At 51.7% G+C, this 21,749-nt stretch overlaps 6 protein-coding genes across 6 annotated transcripts; 2 read left to right on the top strand and 4 right to left on the bottom strand.

The window, feature by feature from the left end:
• Window positions 1-624: 624 nt before the first annotated feature.
• PpBr36_06256 (uncharacterized protein) lies at window positions 625-1,965 on the bottom strand (the record flags this gene model as incomplete). Its single annotated transcript, XM_029893402.1, has 2 exons — window positions 625-865; window positions 953-1,965. 2 exons carry the CDS (start codon window positions 1,963-1,965, stop codon window positions 625-627), a joined length of 1,254 nt encoding a protein of 417 aa, XP_029745487.1.
• Window positions 1,966-7,011: 5,046 nt separating this feature from the next.
• Window positions 7,012-10,026, top strand: PpBr36_06255 (uncharacterized protein; the record flags this gene model as incomplete). Its single annotated transcript, XM_029893401.1, has 9 exons — window positions 7,012-7,028; window positions 7,095-7,223; window positions 7,299-7,318; window positions 7,392-7,523; window positions 7,607-7,860; window positions 7,929-8,045; window positions 8,108-8,438; window positions 8,500-8,601; window positions 8,672-10,026. The coding sequence occupies 9 exons, from the start codon at window positions 7,012-7,014 to the stop codon at window positions 10,024-10,026; spliced, it is 2,457 nt and encodes an 818-aa protein (XP_029745484.1).
• Window positions 10,027-10,242: 216 nt separating this feature from the next.
• On the bottom strand, window positions 10,243-13,433 carry PpBr36_06254 (uncharacterized protein; the record flags this gene model as incomplete). The annotated part of the gene is made up of 2 exons (XM_029893400.1): window positions 10,243-12,133; window positions 12,223-13,433. The coding sequence occupies 2 exons, from the start codon at window positions 13,431-13,433 to the stop codon at window positions 10,243-10,245; spliced, it is 3,102 nt and encodes a 1,033-aa protein (XP_029745485.1).
• Window positions 13,434-13,566: 133 nt separating this feature from the next.
• PpBr36_06253 (uncharacterized protein) lies at window positions 13,567-13,692 on the bottom strand (the record flags this gene model as incomplete). Its single annotated transcript, XM_029893399.1, has 1 exon — window positions 13,567-13,692. One exon carries the CDS (start codon window positions 13,690-13,692, stop codon window positions 13,567-13,569), a length of 126 nt encoding a protein of 41 aa, XP_029745490.1.
• A 3,007-nt stretch (window positions 13,693-16,699) lies between these two features.
• Window positions 16,700-18,889, top strand: PpBr36_06252 (uncharacterized protein; the record flags this gene model as incomplete). The annotated part of the gene is made up of 2 exons (XM_029893398.1): window positions 16,700-18,497; window positions 18,588-18,889. The coding sequence occupies 2 exons, from the start codon at window positions 16,700-16,702 to the stop codon at window positions 18,887-18,889; spliced, it is 2,100 nt and encodes a 699-aa protein (XP_029745491.1).
• Window positions 18,890-20,001: 1,112 nt separating this feature from the next.
• On the bottom strand, window positions 20,002-21,678 carry PpBr36_06251 (uncharacterized protein; the record flags this gene model as incomplete). Its single annotated transcript, XM_029893397.1, has 1 exon — window positions 20,002-21,678. One exon carries the CDS (start codon window positions 21,676-21,678, stop codon window positions 20,002-20,004), a length of 1,677 nt encoding a protein of 558 aa, XP_029745488.1.
• Window positions 21,679-21,749: the final 71 nt, after the last annotated feature.

Below are 21,749 nucleotides of genomic sequence, written 5' to 3'. Positions count from 1 at the left end.
TGAATCGTACGGTACAGAGTTCGAACATCCTGCTAAGATGCTTGAGGCATCCGCCTACTCTTTGTCCTCGGCTGGCCACCGATTTGGGTTGCGTAAAGTCCGAGAGAGACCTGCATGTACTCTAGGCTGAATTTTTTTTTCAAACGGTGGCTTCTCTGATGCATTACCTAGTGCTTGCTTACATTAGGTGGGAATGACCAAAAGAAAAAGAAAGAGCTCTGCCCTAAGTCTCTGAGGGTGTGCGAAAGACTTGGCCATGCAGTCAGAAATCTATTGTTGATCTAAAAAGTCCATTTTTGATTCGTGCATATTTTCATTATCGTAGATCCTCCATGGATTTAATCCTCCCAGTGACGAAATCCTTCAAAGAAACAAGACGCAATATGCCTCCCTCGTGTAGCTGCCATGGTATAATACAGTTGTATACATGTCTTTTTTGGGCGTTGAATGTCAAGAGTGATGTAGATAAGGCAATGAAATGAAGTAAAGGGGGAAGGGAAACAGAAAACATCTCTGGAACCTGCAGAAAATATTGTATGTAGACCGTGTTGTTTCCAACCCCCAAGAGTATAGTCCGCCTCAAAAAGAAAATGAGAAAGGAAGAAGAAGAAATGTATGATCTTCTCAACGACCCCAGCCTTGTGGTCTTCCACCCTGGTCGTTGCTCGGCAATATGTCTCTGCCCCTCGCTGGAGCCATCATCATTACGTTGCTGCCAATAGAAGGCATCGTCAACGGGGGTAGCGTGCTGTGCGTCGGCGAGAGCATGCCCATGTCGGAGCTGACTGGTCTCTGCGAATAGCTCTCGGCGCGCAGGTCAAGGGTGCCAATGTCGAAGCGTTTGGGACAACCGTCTTCCATGTGCCTAGTGGGGGGAAAAATATGTTAGCAAAATGTGCGACCACTTTTTCTTTTTTGGGCCTTTTTTGGACGTGAGAACCCCCCTGCATACCTTCTCAGCGTGTCCTTTCTCGCAAATAACCTGCCGCAGTAGTCGCACTTATGGTTGCGCTCCTTCATGTGCACGCTCTGATGGTGTCGTTGGAGGTCCGTCTTGCGCACAAACCTCTTGGTGCAGCCTGTCGTCTGGCACGGGAAGGGATACTCCCTCTTCTCGTCGTGCGTCTCCATGTGCGCCTTGTAGTTGTAGCTCCTGCTAAACATCTTGCCGCAGCCCTTGACCTCGCAGAAGAAGTTGGCATCTTCCTTGCTCGTCGTCGTCCTCTTTGCCTTCTTCAACGGCCGCACCGCCCGCTCCTGCTTCTGCCGGTCGCCGGACCCACCCAGACTCGACTGGCCTGGGCTGTAGTAGCTGTCGTTCTCGGCCGAGTTGTAGTCCTTATTGCTCCATGCCGAGGACTGCGTGTCCGAGAGATACCCGGAGCTGGGCACCGTCGTGGAGTAGACGCCGACGTCTGCTGGGTATGCGTTCAGTGACCTGGCGGGCGAGGGGTACTGCGTCATGTCCCCTCCGTGGCGGTAATCCAGAGGTGCGGCCTCGACCTTGATCCTGGGCGTCATGGACTGCAGCATCATCGGCGTGCCCGAGGTGTAACCCAAAGGACTCCTCAAAGAGCCAACTGGCGATCGCGGGTGTGTGGGAGGAGGGCTGTAGGAGAGAATGGAGTCCTGGTTCTGGTGTGAAGCGTAGACATCATGATGTCCAAAAGAAGCGGCTGAACCAAAATTCCCAAAGCCGTCGTATGCTGCCGAGACGATGCTAGGCATTGTCTGGTTGGTAACATGAGCCCATTCCTGCTGGCCCATGCTGTCCAGAGGAGTGTGGGAATGATCTGGTTCCTGAGCCGACGAGGCCATGGAGCATGAAGATCCGTATAGGCTGAGGCTGTAGTGCTGAGCCACGAGTTCCGGCGACGGGTAGTCGATGGAAGAAGATCTAGCCGAAGGGGAGTATGAATTTGGCGGAGAGACGGGAGATCTAGTCAAGGGTGGCGGGAGGTCCATGACTGTAATAAAGGGGGTATCTAATGTTGTGGTGCTGGTAAAGATTATGAATTATGATGATGATTAAGATGATGGTGGAGGAGGTGGGTAGTCCTCCTGACTGGTTGATGGGATCTGATGTGGGAGAGGTGGGCTGACCCTAGGTATATAATGGTTTAGGGGGTTGGGCTGAGATGTGTTGTTATACGAGAAGAAGAATGGACAGGAAGGCGATGACTCTATATCTCTTGGTGTGGGTGTGTGGGTGTATGAGGTAAAGCAAAAGGAAAGAAGAGTAGGCACCGCTGTGGGGATATAAATGTTTTGGGGTCAAAGTCTTGTGGTCGGCAGATAGCACTCAGCCTGATGGTTTTGAGGCAGTAGAGACCAGCGTGGCTTAGAATTGCTCACTTAATAAGTTGGCAAGGATGGCCCCCAACGAGGGGTGGTTGTGTTTTTGTTTGTCTCGGTGCCGACAGCGTTATACTCTGATGTACTTGTTTGAAGGTGGGAGGTGTGCGGAGGTGCCCAGATGCTAGGCAGACGCAAAAAAAAAAGACGTATATGGATGATTGGGGCGAGGACGGCAAAGGAGGTGTATGGCAAGTATGTATGTATCCTTAAGATATTTACAAACAAGATTGATTTGATTCACAATGAATAATAAAAGGCGAAACTTTTGGGGGTTCCTGGCGGTGCCCTACCCGAAGGCACGATACTGGGAAGGATCGACCCGAGCATGCGTCTGGATCTTCCAAGATAAAATGTGGAGAGAATGAGAGAGACTTGAAAAGAAAAAGTATCCGGTTCCAATATGGAAGGCTCGTTAATGTACGTAGGTAAGGTAGCCTGGTAACGCGGCGTAGGGCTAACAGCAGACGGCTAATGGTGTACTCAGAGACGCCCGGGTACCTTATGTACAAAGTGCAAGTAATACAAGGAGGGAGGCGTGATGAAAGGGGGGTGGGATGATGTGCGTCAGATAAACGGGCTTAGGGCTGGCAGTTGCAGATATGCAAATCAAAACGGGATGAAGAAAAGAGAGATTCAAAGGGCAAGGATGGAAGAAAAAGAGAGAGAGAGAGAGAGAAAGTGTGTGTGTTCTCTATGTGATGTGAGCCTGCCCATGGTCCATGTCTATCTATGTAGTGTGGGTGGGTGAATTTTGGGGTAGCAACCCGAGCGAGGCAGAACAGAACCGACTGGCATCTCAAGGGACTTTGCCTGCCTAACTGACTGACATGACTGACTGGGAAAACGCCGGCGTGCCTTACCTTACTGTGACCCACAGTCCGTAAATGTATTTTGCTCGGAGCGCTCATGGTCCCGAGGCTGATCGGGTACCCTGCAGCCATCGGTTCGCGAATGACACTAGGCAAGACGAAGACAAAAAGTAGGATCCTGCCGGAATGACAAAACGTTGACCGGTTGATCAACCTCTAAGGTGGGTGACGCAAGAACGACGCCCATTTACAACTAGAACACCATGCTGACTTGAATGGTCATGGTGTAGGTTTTTGTTTTTTTTCTTTTTTCCTTCTTTTGTTTCCTGTTGTCTCGAAATGGACAACGAACAAAATTTTGTTCCTGTTTTCTTTGACAACTGAAAAGGCACTACCCTACCAGAAACGAAGCGCGATAGACGATGGCGGGTTACGCGGAAAAGTACAACCCACCGAGTTTTCAATTTTTTTTTCCCCCACTCATGTCTCTCTCTTGCAAGGGGTCTGCAAAGGGTACCTGTCATTTGCAAAGGCGGACTGCAGGTATCTAAGCTGACCAGCAGGGGGTGGAGCTGGTTGGTGACAGTTCACAATGGTGATTGGAGGAGAGTGCGAATATGAGCTGCAGGTTCAGGGGCTGTTCAGTCAGTTTTGCTTACTTGCTCTTGTCGATGTGACGTCTTGATCGCAGTTATAAGCCTCACAGCCTCACAGCCTGACCTCTAGTTCCATCGTTTGCTCCAAATGAAGTAGGAGAGAGCGGGTTTTGCCCTTCTTTTTTGGTTTCTTGCGCCCCCATAAAATTTGGGGTAGCCTTGTCATTCACCTTTTCCTGGGCAGATTAGCTCTTGGTAAAGGGAAATTCGAGAGGTAGGTGGATAGCTCAGTGAGATAGATACCTCGACTTTGCCCACCCAAGAAATTAATATCCATCTAGGTAGGCAGACTGTTTTTTGGCTGGCAGGGTGGCTGATTTGACTTGCAGTAACAAAAAAAAAAAAAAAAAAAAAGTACCTTGCAGAAAGGGTCTATCCACCCTAGCATATCCCCGTAAAAGTCTGCCGCAGTTAGCTGACAAGTTCGACTTGGGGGTAATCGGTTTATGACCAAAAACAACATAAGCCTGTTTTGCTCCCTTGGGCTGGCTTCACTGGGAACGCGGATAATTGATACCAGAAGCAGAAAATGAGAAAATGCGAACTGTTTTTGGGCATGGTACCTGACGTAGACTGTAGGCACTGTGAACGTCTGAGAAATCTTGACACAAACCTGTCTCTCGTACCGAAAAAGTGCAAAGTGTAGGGCGAGGAGGTGTTGGGAAAATGGGTGTTGTGTGGTAGTAGCTTGATTACTCGGCCAGGAAACAGTCCCGAGATGCAGACTGCAGAAATCTTTTTTTGGGTGATCGTAACATCCACTGCTGCATCCAGGGCAGGCTCAGTTGTCCGCAGGGGTTCGTACGATGGTTGGGTGGACCATTCAGATTGGGAGCAAGTACGAGTGTGGGTCTCCGGATCATCAAATCCTTGTACAACCATAGCGCAAGGAGCGACTCAGTTCTGGTCAGCCCTCTATACCGTACCTTTGACCCGAACCACTTGTGCCGTTGGCCTTTTACCACACTCGCTCTCCAGTGCAATGGGACGGGCAAGGTGCATCATGGGGATCGCTGTCCAGACACCGGGAGACAATGGAGGAAACGACTTCCAACATAAATGGTGTGACGCAAATAGCGCCCCAAACGAATATTGTAGAGTGCCAAGTTTAGTATCGCTTGTGAGCAGTCAGAAACCAGACAAGATAACAAGTAATTATCCCATATTATGGTTGGTGAGCGACATTCGGCAGTGGTGCACTTTACTCAACTCCCTGGGCGATCGCCGTGCGCAAAACACCAGTTGATTTTGTGCAAGTCAAGCTTGACATAATATCTGCTGGTCTCGAGTAGACTTAAAAACAAGTTATATGACGACAATTACAAGCAGTTCTAGGTGCTGACTGTGGTCGCATTCACATCGTATTAAAGACAGGCGACAGTCCGGCTTACACGGCCCGCAATGTGCCGCCGGGATCATCATGTCGCAAGCACATCCCGCGTATTATAGATCCCCCTCCTAACAGCTCTAGAGAGCTTGTTATTGTCTACTGGATGTTAAAAGAGGTTTGAAGGGGGAGCGTAGAACTAGTCTAGTCTAGTCTAGTCTAATTTTAGATTGATTGGGGAATATGCAAAGGATGGGATGACACGCGGATGGAGGCACTAAATGTATCCCAATTGACGCTTGACGCCATGGACTTGGTGAAATCAAGGTTGGTAGTAGCGGACTCCAATGTGCGGGGAACGACTGCAACTACTGTAACCCTCTTTGCATCCCTCTCGTCATTTCCACAAGAACAACTTGCAATTGACCAGAACTAAGCGCTGCCGTTTGATGAAATGCACCCAAAACAACCCATGGGCCATCCGTGTTGACTTTGTTGATTGGGTATCATGGATGCAAGTGGCGTCAAATTCACAAATAGACGCGCTCGGTAGATAATGCGGTCGGTATACAAAGCGTACGTTGCTGCTCTGGGCCCCAAACAATCAAGGCGCAAAGCGATCGCGCATGCACCCGGAAATCTCGAGACAAGACCAACGCGGTGGTCCCGTGGCGAGTATGGTGGCAATGACCTGTTGTTGCCTGCAAGTTCCTTCTGGCCCGAGGAAAACCATCAGACGAACCCGAGGACATGCCTAATTAAGCTCCGGTAGGGCTGGAGTTGAAATGGCTGCTGCCTGGGAAAAGACCCCGCCATGTGTAACGTCGAACCAGCTTGGGGGTTTGTAGCACTGGGAATGAACGTTCGTCCCGCCACACACAAATATGCCGCTCCCAATCACGTAACGGCCGTTGCAATTACTGTACAGGATTCTTACTTGAGTGATGTTGATAATGAATGACCTCGGTCAGAAGCTAGTCACGATTGATTCGTTATCTACCGTTTCTTGGATTGGTCTCATAAAATAGGCTTGATATGCTGACGGCATACGGAGTATACGTGTAAATCAGCAGTAAGCCTACCGGTAGGCACCTCATGAAATACTGTTTGAGGCATTTGTGGACGACTGTACGCTAGTCCACAATTTGCCCCCGGGGAAAAGAAAACATCGCTTTTGCATGCGTCGGAATGTATTCAAAAAGTCAGTCAGCCATTAGCTCCCGGAGGAAACATAACCGCGCATGCCTGGTTGGTGTGGATCTTGTCCAAGAAAATCAATGTCTGTAGGTGGGCAAAACTTAGCGAGGAAGCAAAGCAAATATATACCAAGGAAAGGTAGTTGGGCTTGCCAGGCTGCGTTGATCTTAGGTGTATAAACTCAGTGACACTGGATACAAGACTCTTCCATCCGTGTGGCATGGAAACACTAGAGCCCGGGTCAGGAGCGTTGCACAGCGGTTCGGTCCCGAGCTCGGTTTAGCCTGGTCTGTGTACTTGTGGGCTGAACCCTGTGAGCTCTCTACGACTGGACTCCGTTGACGTCGGGCCCGAAACTCACACGTGACTTGGTGTTTTTCGCGTCAGGTCTAGAAGCATTTTTGGAGTCTAGGCCTAGAATAGATGGAACCAACGAAACCTCGAAACACGCGCCGAAATTATACCCGAACTATTCCATCAAACAGATCACGATTCTCATCTTGGCTAGGTTTCACGGGACTTGAACTACCTCGATATTAAATGTGCTGCTGATACCTCAGTAACTTGACGGGCAGAACCGACCCTCCGGGGTCAATCCTGGTCCTCGTCTTTCCCACCCCCCAGATGCTTGGAGAATAGGCGGACCAGCAAGCAGCTCTTCACTATGTTGTTCTATATCGAGTGAGCCAAGGCCCGCCTGATTTTGAACTAACTCTTGGGTCTGAAGCTGACGATCACGCTTTGTAGTGACCTGCCGGTCATCTTCCCGTATCCTCGGATATACCCAGGTACGCTGGCATCTATGGTACCAACTGCGCGCGGGCTTCTGAAACGGGATGAACTGACCCATAGTATTGACATTCTAGAGCAATATGCGTGAGCATCGAAACTGTCTACTGAATATGTGTCCTGGCTTATTGCTCCGACTGACTGACCATTCTGCCCCATCAGTTATATGTGTGACTTGAAAAGTGAGCAAAGGACCATGGGCCCAAACCTGAACTGAACCTAACCAACGGTTCCGGCTGACATAAAATGACTCAGAGACACTCGATGTCGGCGGCAACTGCGTGCTCGAGATGCCTTCGGGCACTGGCAAGACCGCCACACTGCTATCGCTCATTGTAGCGTACCAGCAGCATTACCCGGAGCATCGGAAGCTCATCTACTGTTCCCGTCAGTGAACCGTGCGCCTTTATCCCTTACTTGCCGCTGCGCAAGTATTCGTTTATTTGTCGGTCTATATTGACGTCGCACAGGTACCATGTCCGAGATTGAGAAGGCACTGGCGGAACTGAAGAACCTGATGAAGTACCGAGCCGGCGAACTTGGAAGGGAAGAGGATTTCAGAGGTTTAGGCTTAACAAGTCGTAAAAATCTCTGTCTGCATCCTTCGGTCAAGCGGGAAAAGAGTGGCGCCGTCGTCGACGCCAGGTGTCGTGGCCTCACGGCAGGCTTTGTCAAGGAGAAAAAGGAAAAGGGCGAAGATGTGGAGGTCTGTGTTTATCATGATGTGAGTGCATAACATCCATTTTATTGTTATGCTTTACTATTTGAATTTTTTACTAACTTGAAGCACAGAACCTCGACCTCCTGGAACCTCACAACCTCATCCCAAATGGCGTGTGGACCTTGGAAGGCCTGCTACGGTATGGCGAGGAACATAAGCAGTGTCCGTACTTTACGTCACGCCGAATGGTAAGTCACGGTTTCCAACTTCCATTTCTCGACAGGTTGAAAATCAAACCTAACCATGACAGATGCAATACTGCAACGTCATAATATACTCTTACCATTACCTGCTGGACCCCAAGATCGCCGAGCGGGTATCAAAAGAACTTTCAAGAGACTCAATAATTGTCTTTGACGAGGCGCACAATATCGACAACGTGTGCATTGAGTCGCTCAGCACAGATATCACAGAGGACTCACTGAGGAAAGCGAGCAGAGGTGCCATGAATCTCGAGAAGAAAATCAACGAAATGCGCGAAACCGACCAGAACCAGCTGGAGGATGAGTACCGGAAGTTGGTAGAGGGCCTGCGAGAGGCAGACGAAGCACGGCAAGAAGATGCTTTCATGTCCAATCCGGGTACGTGGCCACTTTAAATTGCCTGGGAATTTTCCTCATTAACTAAATTACGTTTTGTTAGTCCTGCCTGATGATCTTCTCAAGGAGGCGGTTCCCGGAAATATCCGGCGAGCAGAGCACTTTGTGGCATTCTTGAAGAGGTTTATCGAATATCTCAAGGCAAGTAACTCGAACAGCTCCGAAACGATAGGTCTACTCCCTACTGACCTTGCTCATGCAGACTCGCATGAAAGTACTAGAGGTCATATCCGAGACGCCACCTTCGTTCCTGGCCCATCTGAAGGAGTACACATTCATCGAGAAGAAGCCTTTAAGATTCTGTGCTGAGCGTCTGACGTCCCTAGTGCGGACATTGGAGCTCACAAACATTGAGGATTTTCAGCCTCTCCAAGAGGTAGCGACATTCGCTACTCTAGTAGCAACCTACGACAAAGGTTTCCTTTTGCTGCTGGAGCCATACGAGAGCGAAAAGTCTCAAATCCCAAACCCAGTCCTCCATTTTACGTGCCTGGACGCAGCGATTGCCATCAAACCCGTCTTTGAGCGCTTCAAGACTGTCATCATCACTTCTGGAACCTTGTCGCCTCTGGAGATGTATCCAAAGATGCTTGGGTTCGACGCTGTTGTGCAGGAGTCATATACCATGACCCTGGCTCGGCGTTCCTTTCTGCCGATGATAGTTACAAAAGGAAGCGACCAGGCTTCCATCTCAAGTAGCTTCGCCGTGAGAAATGATCCGGCCGTAGTGCGAAACTACGGTCAATTGTTGACCGAGTTTGCCAAGATCACGCCAGATGGCATGGTCGTCTTTTTCCCGTCGTATTTCTACATGGAGTCGATCATCAGCATGTGGCAGGGCATGAAGATCTTGGACGAGATCTGGAAGTACAAGCTGATCCTGGTCGAGACGCCTGACGCGCAGGAGACGGCTGTGGCTCTCGAAACGTACCGGACGGCTTGCTGCAACGGCACCGGTGCCATCATGCTCTGCGTCGCTCGAGGCAAGGTCTCGGAAGGCATCGATTTTGACCACCAGTACGGCCGGACGGTGCTGTGTATCGGAGTCCCGTTCCAGTACACCGAGTCGTTGATCCTCAAAGCGCGCCTCGAGTTCCTACGCGAGACGTACCGTATCCGCGAGAACGACTTTCTCTCCTTTGATGCCATGCGTCACGCGGCACAGTGTCTGGGTCGTGTGCTGCGTGGAAAGGATGACTACGGTATCATGGTACTCGCTGACCGTCGATTCCCCAAGAAGCGACCCCAGCTGCCCAAGTGGATCAACCAGGCCCTGGCAGAGAGCGATGTCAACATGAGCACCGACATGGCTGTCAGCGCGGCCCGCAAGTTCTTAAAGTCCATGGCTCAGCCTTTCCGGGCCGAGGAACAAGATGGGGTGAGTCGATGGACCATTGAGGACCTGAAGAAGCATCAGGCAAAGGTCGAGAACGACATGATCCGAGAATTGCAGGCGGCGCAAGGGAAAGCAGCCAACGGACAGGCCGTTAACGTCAGGGTGATCGAGGAGGACGAAGACTACGAAATGGATGATGCTGCAGAAAGGGATATGATGCAGCTAGATGCTTAAATTTAAGGGGCTCCCAGGTCGCATAACTTGCGCCGCTGTGCCCTGGATATCTATATTGTTTGTCTACAGGTGAATTTAGAAGGCTGTATTAAAAGGGCCAGTTCTGTTAGCCGGTGACCAATTGGCACGTATGCCTGGAAGTTGCAAGAATGAAAACAAGGAGAATCAAGGGAGAGGAAAAAAATCAAATGAAAAAATAAGCATAGGTTCAGTGCCTCAGTTCGAGCTTGGAACCATCCGCTTGGTTGCCTTCTGTGCCCGCATTCCCGGGTAGGTATTGGAGCGGCCAGGTTTCCTGCCAATCTCCATGCAAAGCATCCGCACCAAGTCAGGACTGGTCCAGTAGCTGCTGTGAGCGCTGAGCATGTTGAGATACTGTATCTCTAAGGGCCCACCCCCGGAACGTAGGTAGTAGTCTATCTGTCCATTGTCGTTCAGCAGATATGCTTTGCGCTCGGCAATCTCCTCGCGGGTGAAGTCGTGCACCTCCAGCTCAAGCTGTGAGGGCAAACGCATGCTGGGGGATGGCCGCACGGGTGCTGCCGCCGCACCGGCTTGTTGGTGAATGTTGCTCGTCCCGCCGCCCCATAATCCTTTGATCCCGTTGCCAATCGACTGCAACATGCCAACATTGGTGGTGGGCACGTAGGCGGTCTTTAGACTTGCAGCATACACCGGGTCTATGGTTCCGTTAAGTAGGTATGCAATCGGATCCTCTCGTGCAAGGATGTTGTAGATGTTGTTCACTGCAAGGCAGCCAAACTGGCCTTGCTCAGAAACGACATCGCTGGCCGTGACATCTGCAGGATCCGCGCCTGGCTTGAGTCGACCTCGTCGGGGCACCAGCTGGCCGCGCTCGAGAAGTAGAAAGAAGCCTGCCGGGCTACCGAGGAGGAACAGGTTGATCGTGTCAAACGCAAAATGCCGGGTATTGTCCAGGTCTAAGTCGTTCATGGGCGGTGTCTTGGTGGGCTGATTTGACAGCACTTCGAGTGCCATAACGCTGCCCAAAGAATGAGCAATGAGATGTACGCGGCCTTGCTCCGCAAACCCCGGGTTGTTGTCACACCACAAGCGGTAGACCCTGTTTGCCTCGCCAACGAGTGCGTGTACCATTTTGGGCTTATGATGAGACATGTAGAAAGGTATGTCAAACATAATATCAGAGATCATGCTTCGGACGGCTGGGATCGTCTTTGGTTCAATGTCCTTGAGATTGAAGCCATCGGTCGCAGGTGTTGCCCCATCGGTGTCTTGCATTGGTCCTCCGTCCTCTAACGAGAGCTTGTGACGCCAATTGACTGGCAACACCATGATGCCGTTCTTGCCGCCTGGACCATTACCCATGGCCTGGCGCAGCTGCTCGTTGCCCAACTCCACGTTCACAGCCCGTCGGAAAGCATTGATGGCATGTGTAAAATGAAAGCTCTCAACCCTCTCAGCAAACTTCTGGCCGATGCCGTGAGCAACAAGAACAAGGTCGTTGACACGCCAGCGATCAAGATCAGCCTGGCAAGCAAAACACGTCACGCCTGCCGTTGTCTGAGGCGCTGAGCCTCGCGATTGTACTTGGGCCTCAGCAGCCACGGACTTGCTTGTGGGGCGCTCGTGCAGACGGATCCATGCATCCCTATCAAATCCCCGGACCACAGGCGTGCCCACATCGGTTCCCTTGACGATCTTGCTGACCGGCCTGCGTCCGTAGTATGCAGAAGGCTTGAGGCTGGGTTTGAGCAGAAATGCTTCGCGCGAGTTTTTGTACAAAACATAATAGTTGGCATGGCTCTTTTGCACGTTTCCGTGTGGTTTCTGGACGGCTTCGAGGGTCCCTTCGGCAGCGGCCTCTCCACGAAAACATCGAGCAGCGCAGTGCGGATCATCCGATATACTGGGCTCAGGAGTGGGAAGATCGTCTTCCTGTGGTTTGTTCTGTTTGTTCTGTACAGGTTGCGGCCAAAGAGGCTGCACAACTTTCTCTTCACCCAAAGCACCGACATCAATAGCACAGCGGAGCTCGTCACTCCATGCCTCGGTCCAAGGTTGGAGCTCTCGGTACCCTGACTCTAGTTGATTGGCAGCTTGCGGCTCAACAGGAGTCATGGTGTCCCTGGACGACGGCATCTCTTGTCAGTAATTGTGAATTTGATGGCAAGAGACAAGGCCGGACAGCATCGAGAGCTCTGGTCCTAGACTCACCTGTAGAACCAAGTAGCTCTGAGCACAATACTGATATCATTGACTGGCGACCAATATATCGGCTTCATTTGCAGTACTGGAAGTGAGACCATGTGTAGACGAGAAACGCCCACGGGGACCTCAACTGGTTGACCACGAAGCTCCCATGTCCTGTCGTCCTCAACTGGCAATCCATTTGCTGATTCTTGATTCGGATTCTCCGACACCTGCCCTGGGTCCAAGACTTTCCCGTCCCTTGATGGGGGTTTCGAGGCATTATCGGTCGCCTTCAGTAGCGACGACAACCCTGGACTGGACGATCCCACGGGAATTTCCGGTGTGGCAACTCGCACAAAAGGCTTGCCTGCAATTCCATCATCTACGATTGGTGGTTTTGGCGCTGCTGTCGATACCTTGGTCATACCAAGGGACACCGCATTCGCCCTACTAATGCTCGACCGTCTACTTTCTGTCTCACTATCTCCTTTTGTTCGACGCTCTGGCCTTCCGATTCTGGTAGCCGGTAGGCTCGATGGAGCCGAACCAGGCTCATTATTGAGTATTGATGGTATGGATCCAATGGTAATGGGTGTGGTCGAAGAGATACTCGCAGACTTGGCTCGGTTGGGCTGAGTAGGTGATTCTTCGGGTGATAATGCCTTCTCTAACTCTAACATCACAGCTTGAATCATGGTGTCTTCGTCAAGTCCTTTCCGACGTTTGCGGACGAGGGCACAAAAAGCTCGCCTAAGCTCGTTGGAGGCGTCGATGCGAAGTTCGACACAGCATGTCGCTGCCTCTTCCTGTGTTGCAGCGGCGAGAACCAGACCTTCCTTCCTGTGTTTCTCGACATGTTTGCGTAATAGATGTTTGCAGATGGCATCGATTTTCTTTTGATCGGTCCGTGCAGAGGATGGGCTTGGGCTTCGGCTTTTCAAAGCATCACGGTGGTCTCGTCGATCTTCGTCCGAGGCGAGGGAAAGCCATGCTTTCTCGAGCGAGTTGTTGTCACCCTGCGAGAACGGCCGTGGAGGATTCGGTTTCGAGGACTTGGCGTCAGGCGCAGCTGCCAGTGCAAGAGGGTCATCGATGGGTATGACGGAAGAGTAGAAGAATTGGGCCACAAGTGGCGGGATGCCGTGTAATTCTGGGTTTGTCTCGGGAGGATAGCTCAAGGGCGCTAGACGGCAGCCGGGCCCGTGGCTATGGCTTTTCTGCCTGCTGAATGACATGGCGAGGCGACCGGAACATAAGAGAGTACCGTACCGCCGTTTTTTTTTTTTTTTTTGTCTTGTTCAAGTTTCTGCAGTCGCGTCCAGAATCCGCCACACACCTACTACCTCACACCGACTAGCTCGACACTTATCAGTGTCGCAAGAAGTGCGGTCTCTTGCAGCAAAGACATGGATGGGTATTAGTCTGCGCGTAAGGTGATGTCGTTGAGTTCAGGGAAACGCTTCCAGTCATGGAACTTCGGATGCTTGGTTGCATAAGCGTGCTCCGGCCGTCCTGTGATTGATCAAGAAATTTGTGCGTGCGGTCAGCAGGAAGGCTGCCTGCAGGTGTCTGAGGCTTTTGGCTCTAGATCAAGGTACGCAATTTTTTTGACCAGCAGAATGTGTTGCCATTGTCCGCTGATGCTGTGCTTTGTTCGTCACGTACTTCTTAAGCTCTAAGATGATACCGTGACCCAAGTCACGGTTTCTGCCTGGCTGGGTAAGCAAAATCGCTCGTGCGATGACGTTGGCGATCCATAGGGGTGGGTCATTTGAAAGCTTGAACTGAATAAAACTGGGTCGTACATCAGAGCAGGCAAGGTCCAGAGTAAACACAACGGCGATACAGTAGCATTAATTCGGCATCTTGTTTTCTTTGTGTTTCTCTTGTATGCTCCTTCCCTACCTTAGCTACCTAAACTCCTTGCTTATATATGGGTCTAGATGTATTTCAGATTCATGTATAAATCAAGCATGAACTGGACTCCCAGATTCGTTGTTTAAATTGTGCCCAGTAATTATGACTTGGGCCATATTATGAATATCATACCATGCCTATTACGTCTGGCGACCGAAATGTTTCATATCAAACCTCTAGAGAAGGCGAAGCTTGTGAAATCAAAATGCATATGACGCACCTTGCTTCATCGTGGTTTTCTACACCGCAACTGGTGTTGGTCCTAACGTATCGCCTGTCCGAGTATGTCGCCACATGTGAAACTAAACAAAGGCTTTCGGATCCGGCTCGGGTCGTAGGAAGCCGGTTGTAGAACTTGCGTCTCAACCGGGGCCGGCCGACCGATTACTGCCATGATTTCAGGTTGACTAGCCGTCGATAGCAAGGTCGGTCGCAAACGGGATGCACGGCGCATACCAGCTCAGGGTGGGGCTCCAAAGCGCTGGAAGTATCAGAACTACTATGTAGGCGTAGAATCTAGTCTAGTCTGGAATTTGAAGTGGAAGGGGTTGATGCACTATGGGTACAGATAGATGTTTATACGGATGACGGAGTCTAATCTCTGGTTGCTGAGGTACCTCAAAGATAGCTGCGGCTTGGCGGGCAAGCCAGCTGAGTTCTAGGATAACAAGTTCCCTGGTGTGTGCTTTGAAACCTTACAGTTAGTAGATTTGCGGCAGCTTAAAGCATGAAAATCCCCAACGCCGACAGACAAATCGCCGCCGAGTTGAATATGGGCCATCTGAAACAATCTTTTCAGCAGCGCGTAGAGTTCAAAGAGTAGCATAGCATACCTTAGAAGCCTGGAACTGATTCAAACACCAATCCATTCAACAGGGAGCTTCGTGGTTTACTCCGTAGGGCAACCGGAACGGAAGCATTGACCATGACCCACCCCCGCAACTCGGTCACACCAGCGGGACATTTGTGACAGACTCCGCTCAGCTGCAGTTGGGTAACACCCCTGTCGAACCTATCCAAACTGCCCATTTGCCTCGTCAGTTGTTTCGACCATGGCACGACATGGCACCATGAAATTTTGAGAATGATTGCCATGATTTGTAATTTGAAGACCTGAGCTGGATGTTCGCGATTTACTAGCTAGGATATTGCATTTGTTGCGCTTCACTACTGGCTTTTCCGACTCTCAAACCCAGCTCCTGCTGTTGCACTGGCTCCAGGACCGTTGTTGGCTTTGAACGCGTGGGCAGAATGGCCGCCGAAATGAATTCCAAGCGGGGTGCCCCCTAGCACGCCTAACCTAATAACTTAGTCTCTCCCTCCTCGTTACATTCTTGCTGTTGTTATTACGACGCAACGGCATGCATGCATGGCGAACACACAGCAACCAACTGGCCTTAGCCCTGCATCACGAAAAGCTTCGAGCATTTCTGATCCAAACAAAAACAGCGTTAGCGCTGCACCGCCTCTCCCGTCCTTACCACATTGGAGCCCCGGCTTGGGACGCTATTGGCTTGCAGGGTCCTTTACCCCTCCACCCCCAAGTCCATCAAACCCCAGAGGCCCCGCACAGATTGTGTGAGAGCGGCAAATAGCAAGCTACTACTGTACAGGCAGCGATGCCCGGCCTCCACTGTCAGAAAGGGGAATGGAACGACAAGATGGGGGAAATGCGACTAATACTGGTTATCTCTCACGTTTGCGATATGGTGTCATAGCAGACTGGCAGGCTGGGTAGATAGGTATCCAACTTGGTAAAGCAAAAGCTCAACCAAGCAAGCCCGACCAAAATCAAGTCAATAAATCATCAATCACCCGGACCAAATTCCTACTCGTCTTTATCTTCCCCGCCGTCGCTGGACCAAACAAAACTTGTGACCCCCTGAACGGCAAAGCTGACCCCTGATTTGTTGGCGTCCAAAGAAACAAAGACTAGGCCTAGCATCCATCCTAAAGGCAATTAATTCAGTTATCTATCGGACAGGGGTGTTAATCCCTAGCTCGAAGTAACCTTGGTCCACTGAAGGTCACCCCCCAGATCAAGATCCCGATATCTACCTAAGGTGTAGAGGCAGTTGTGGTCTAGACACTTACTTACTTCTGGTTTGGTAATTCTCGAGTTTTTTTTCCCTATCATTTTCAATTAACTTACATTCGTATAACGAGATCACCGTATCAATATATGACTGGTTGGTGCGCAGGCAGGAAATCTTAATCATCCCAAGGTTGACGTCTCTGCAGAACGACGAAGCGACAGACATTGCTTTGCTTTGAACTAGTTCCCCACAAAGGCTTCTATTCTCATACGGGCACAGACAAGCACTCGTTGCGAAACGCAGAGTCTCATCTCGTCCCTGTCGACAACCAGTTTCTAGTCTAGTCCGATAGGCATAACATCATTTTATCCACATCAAATCCGACCGCAAACGACACGAATACCGGTTGTCGCTATACTATACAAACACTTACCATCAGCAGATCGTTCTGCATCGCTTTGGCTAAAGGGCATGACCTCGAGTCGCTCGTCGCTCTTTTGGCAATCAAACCTTCCAACGACAGTGTGTGCGACGCAGCAGCGAATGCCATGGCTACCATTGCTCTCCCCCGTCCAATCCCTGCCCACCGAGCCTCCTCGGGTCTTTCCCTGAGCTCGTCTTCCATTGCCATAGACAGCATCAACGCGAATCCAGTACCGAACAAACATCTACCAGTATGCCCTCCGGGTCCCGTCCCAAGATCCGCTCCTCACCCTCACGATAACCACCCGCCAACGCCCGAGTCACTCGATTCCGACCAAACTGCCGTCAGCGAATCCTCTCAATCGATACTGTTCCCTCCCGATGCCTTCCCACGCTTGGGGTCCGCCGATGGTGGTAGTCTCGTTGTCTACCAGCTCACACCCAGAGACATAGCCAATGCTCTGGATCACATTGCAAGACAACCGTTGCCAGACCCTTCCGCAGTCTTCCCATGGCTGCACGGCCTGCACCCCCAGAACCACATCCAGCAGGCATTCTTTGTCCAGCGCCGCCGTTCTCTACGCCGGACGCCGCATTGTCTGCGTAGCGTGACACTCGTCAAGGCCGACGGTGACCTCAGCACCTCGCGGCTCAAGGGAGCCATTGCTCCTCAAGAATTTCTGCAGAGCGACGCCGCCGAGTTCATTGACGTTGATCCCAAGGACGGCTTTTCTGTCCGCAACTTTCAGATTCAGTCGGCAAAAACAGCCATGACTTCAGACATAGTAGTGTACGGCGATGACGAACCCCTGGTGCGCAAGGTCGCCTGGGACATAGCCAATGCACAGCAAGCTTGGCGCCAGAAGCATATAGACCAAGGCGATCTCGCACTCCCCGAGTACAACACCTTTGTGTGTCTTTCACGCTTTTCCAGCTTCGAGAAGAATCACCCAGAGATAGTGGCTGTTGATTCCAGCGGCCGCTTGACCGGCAGAGTCGTCGATATCTTTACTCAGGAGAGGAAGGAGATGTATGCCATGACCAAGGCTTCTGAGATTGCACCAAATGTCTTTCTCGGCCCAACACCTGACCCATCTACGGGTGAGGATCAGGACTACGACGTTTTCATAGAGTGCAACGACATGGGACAACTGAGCCCAGTCTGCCTCCAGGCGCTCGTCGGAGTGCCTGATGAGGTAATACAACAGGTCTTTCTGGATTTCCCATCATCAGGATCTATCCTGCCGCCAACTTGGTCCCAGGCTGAGGCTGACGGCATTCTGGACACATGCAAATGGCTTTACCATCTTGCTCAAGGAACCTGCCCGGATCCAGTCGATATCGATGACGATGAAGCTATGACAGGGGCCAGTAGCCAGTCAAGGTTTCCACCCCGAAAGATTCTCATCCACTGTCAGGACGGGTACACCGAGTCGACCATGCTTGCTATCGCCTATGTCAGCTACGCGACGGGGATGCCGGTTCCCGAAGCGTGGCTGCACTTGCACACGGTCAAGAAGCGAAACTTCTTTGCATACCCGACAGACGTTGCCCTTTTAACAGCTATAGCACCCCGGTTGTTGTCTGCGTCTCCTGTTCATGCAGAGACCACCAGCTTAGCAGAAATGACTGCAATGTTGAAGAGCGAACGGAACGAACCGAAGTGGCTAGCCGGACTCGATGGGTCTTTGCCAAGTAGGATCTTGGACTATATGTATCTGGGGAACCTCGGTCACGCAAACAACCCCGATCTTCTGCGAGAACTAGGTATCGGCCAGATCTTGAGTGTTGGAGAGACGGCAATGTGGCGTGATGGTGAGCTGGAACAATGGGGACCAGAGAATGTCTGTATCGTCGAGAACGTTCAAGACAACGGGATCGACCCTCTTACGTGCGAGTTCCAGCGTTGTTTGGAGTTCATCGGTAAGTCCTCTACTTCAGAGCCCCATAAACCCCTCTTGTCACTTATTTAAACTAACGGGTGGTTTCTTTTTTTCTTCTTGCGATCCACAGAACGCGGCCGCCGCAATGGTACAGCGACCCTCGTCCACTGCCGTGTGGGAGTGTCACGCAGCGCGACAATCTGCATCGCCGAAGTCATGAAGGAGCTGAAACTTTCAGTACCGCGGGCGTACAGCTTTGTTCGCGCGCGCCGCCTGAACGTTATTATCCAGCCACACCTCCGCTTCGCCTACGAGCTTCTCAAGTGGGAGGAGCTGTTGCAGCTGCACTGGAACGGCGAGATCCGGCGCGAACTCGAGTGGAGCGAGATCACACGCGAGATCGCTCTCATGAACCGGCCCTACGCTCGATAATTTTAAGTTTGTTTAGGAGGATGCGTTTTGCGCGCGCCCCCTTCTCATCTTCACCCGAAACGTAAAAGTGAACGGGCCATTTTCTGAGCCCATGTTAAACAGAAGCAGTAGCTCTCTCGTTGTTGTGGTTGTGTGCTTAACGACGATACGAGAAAAAATGCTTCACGAAAAAAACTCCTCTTCTTCTTTTCTGGGGTTTCTTCGTTTCGTTTGGCCGAACTAACCGACGGAATCTGGAGCTCCTTTGCTTTCTTGTTGCTCTATCTTTGGGCAGAGAGAGATGACACTCGCTATCACGGCGTGGCTAACAAGTGTTTGTATATGATTCTGAAGGAATCTCGAGGAAAGCATGGGGGCGTGTGGAAGTGTCTTGCCTTCTCAATCTATCCCTCGGCTTTATGATTTCTTGTTTGTTAGTTCTTTTCCTCTTGTGTTAGTTCATCCTGTTTGGGTATTTACTGGGGAATATCTTTGTGGAGTTTATGGGAACGGATTTTCTTACGAATGTATTGTTGGCGATATTCATGACTCGATACGGGGTTTTTCTTCTTCTTCCACAACTTCAAGTATAACTGCAACTATGACAAGATTTGCCTTGATAAGGTGGTCTGCAAGCAATGGCTGACTTATGGACCCGTGCGGCATTCTATACTGGCTTTCAGGCCTTGGGACTTGGTGTCGTTCGTGACGCTAGCTTGTCCCTAGACATTGTCCGCATATGTTTTATGTTCGTAAGCTTGGGTTGTGTTATGATGGCTTTGTTTTAACGCACGACGGATTTTGGTCTCTTTTTCTTTTTTTTTTTCTTCTTTCTTTCTTTTTTTTTTTCTTGGAAAGATTAAACTAAGAATCCACCTTTATTTTTTATCTTGTGCTTTTTTAGACAAACCGTACGCCGACGCAATGCAAAAATGAGCAATCACCAAGGGATCCCTCGAAAAATAGCAAACCCCTTTCACAGAGATTCCGAACACAAAAAGGGGTATACACCACACGCCCATATACCGTCCCGTAGCTACTTGGTGAGCCGACCAAACTTTGAGATTCAAAAAAAAAGACAAAAAATTCAATGTCTCAGCCTGTAGCAACAGTCGAGCCATCAAGTTTTTCTCTCATGCCTCGGAGCTCACCATCAAGGTCTCCAGCATGCCACCAGTCTGACAAGCCATCTGCGCCCTCTCGACCTCTTTGGTCACCTGGCCCCTGAGCATGCGGAATCCCTGCTCGAGCTCGGGGGACCTGTCGGCATACTCTGCGTACAGGTCCAGGAGGTGGAGGCCGACGTCGACGCAGACCGAGACGTAGCGCGGGTCGACGACGTGGCGGGTGACCCAGGCCAGGATGGGTTGGACCGTCTCCTCGTCGCGACCCTCGAGGGCGTGCACGAGGGCGCTACGATGTCGCAGGGCCGTCAGCAGCGTCAGCACGGCCATGCGCGAGTGTTCCGGGGACGTGACGTCGAGGACGCGGTCCAGTGCCTGCCGGTACCTCTGGTGCCTCAGGTCCTTCTGCCACCTGGGCTCCTTGGCGGCGCGGGTCTTGCGTCCCTTACCGCCCGTAGCGTCGATGACAAAGTCGGCGCCCAGGCCGGCCTTGTCCAGGGCGAGCGAGTGCTGGGCGGCACGCTTCCTCTTGTCGCGCGCGGCGTCCATGGCACGCAGGTCCGACACTTCGGTCATGGTGCGGGCGACCTCAAGCTCACGCTCACGGTCGGCGGCGGCGCCAGTCAGGCGCGTGCGGATATTGAGCAGGCCCGACGCCATGCCGACGGCCAGGTGGCGGTCTGCCGCGTTGGCACCGGCAGAGATGACAGACAGCGACGTGACGGGGGAGGGGTACTTTGTGCTGGCGACGACGTTCCAGCCGCCTGACTCGGCGTCATAGACCTTGACGTGCCCGTCGAGGCCACCCGACAAGACTCGGCGGCCGTTGCTGGCTAGGCAGAGTGAGGTAACCGTCTTTTGGTGGTTGGTTATCGTGCGCAGGGGCCGGGCGTGCACGACGTCGAGGACGGAGATAGAGTTTCCTGACGCGGCGAGGATCGTGGTCCCCGACGGCAAAGGTAGAACCGCCTCGATCGGCGCCGTGTGTTGAAAGGTGAGGACTGCCGGACCTGGAACACGGGCGTCCCAAAGCCGCACGGTCGAGTCATAAGAGCCGGTGACGAGAATATTGCCGCTCCCTGTGGCAGCGGGACCCGTCATGAAGGCACCACTGCGCACGTAGTCTTGGTGGCCAACAAATGTTCTTGTCGGGTCGGCCGACGGGAGGTCCCAGAGGCGAACCGTCTTGTCATCGGAGCAGCTCATGAGTGTCGTCAGATCGCCAGGTCTCGGCGACCACTTGGTGACCCAGACGGGCTGTTTATGTATGTTCCAAGTCCTGAGGGCCGCACGAGTTGACCCAGCGACATCAAAGACCTGCATCCTTCCCGAGTCCTCACCGGCCAACAAAACTCGGCCATCGGGTCGGATCTCGCCGGAACGTGCAGCGGTGTCGAAGTGGCTGATGGTCTTGAGGGGCTCACGGCGCCGTATGCTGTAGACGTCGACTCGGGGACCAGCGGTGACGGCGAAGACATCGTTGTTCTTGACGGCCGTAGTCGAGGTTGCTGACGAGTATCCCCCGGCCATGGGCGCGGGGAAGCTGATGTGGGTGACGGGCCATGACGCTGTCGAGGTGTGCGACTTTTGGTTGGTGAACGACTTCCAGTATTTCTGCTCAGCCGTCACGGGCGATGGACCCGCGGGCAGCTTGAGCTGCTGTAATGGCACAACTTCGGCCGCCATTTTTTTTTTTTTTCTTTCTTTGTCTTTAAAGGGTGGGTGTTTATGCTGAAACTCCGTTCACCTTGGCTCAC

Source organism: Pyricularia pennisetigena (assembly GCF_004337985.1).
Source record: "Pyricularia pennisetigena strain Br36 chromosome 4 map unlocalized Pyricularia_pennisetigena_Br36_Scf_6, whole genome shotgun sequence".
Taxonomy (NCBI): Eukaryota; Fungi; Ascomycota; class Sordariomycetes; order Magnaporthales; family Pyriculariaceae; genus Pyricularia; species Pyricularia pennisetigena.
Note: the sequence above shows the minus strand (reverse complement) of the source record. Positions and strands in the feature narration are given on the sequence as shown.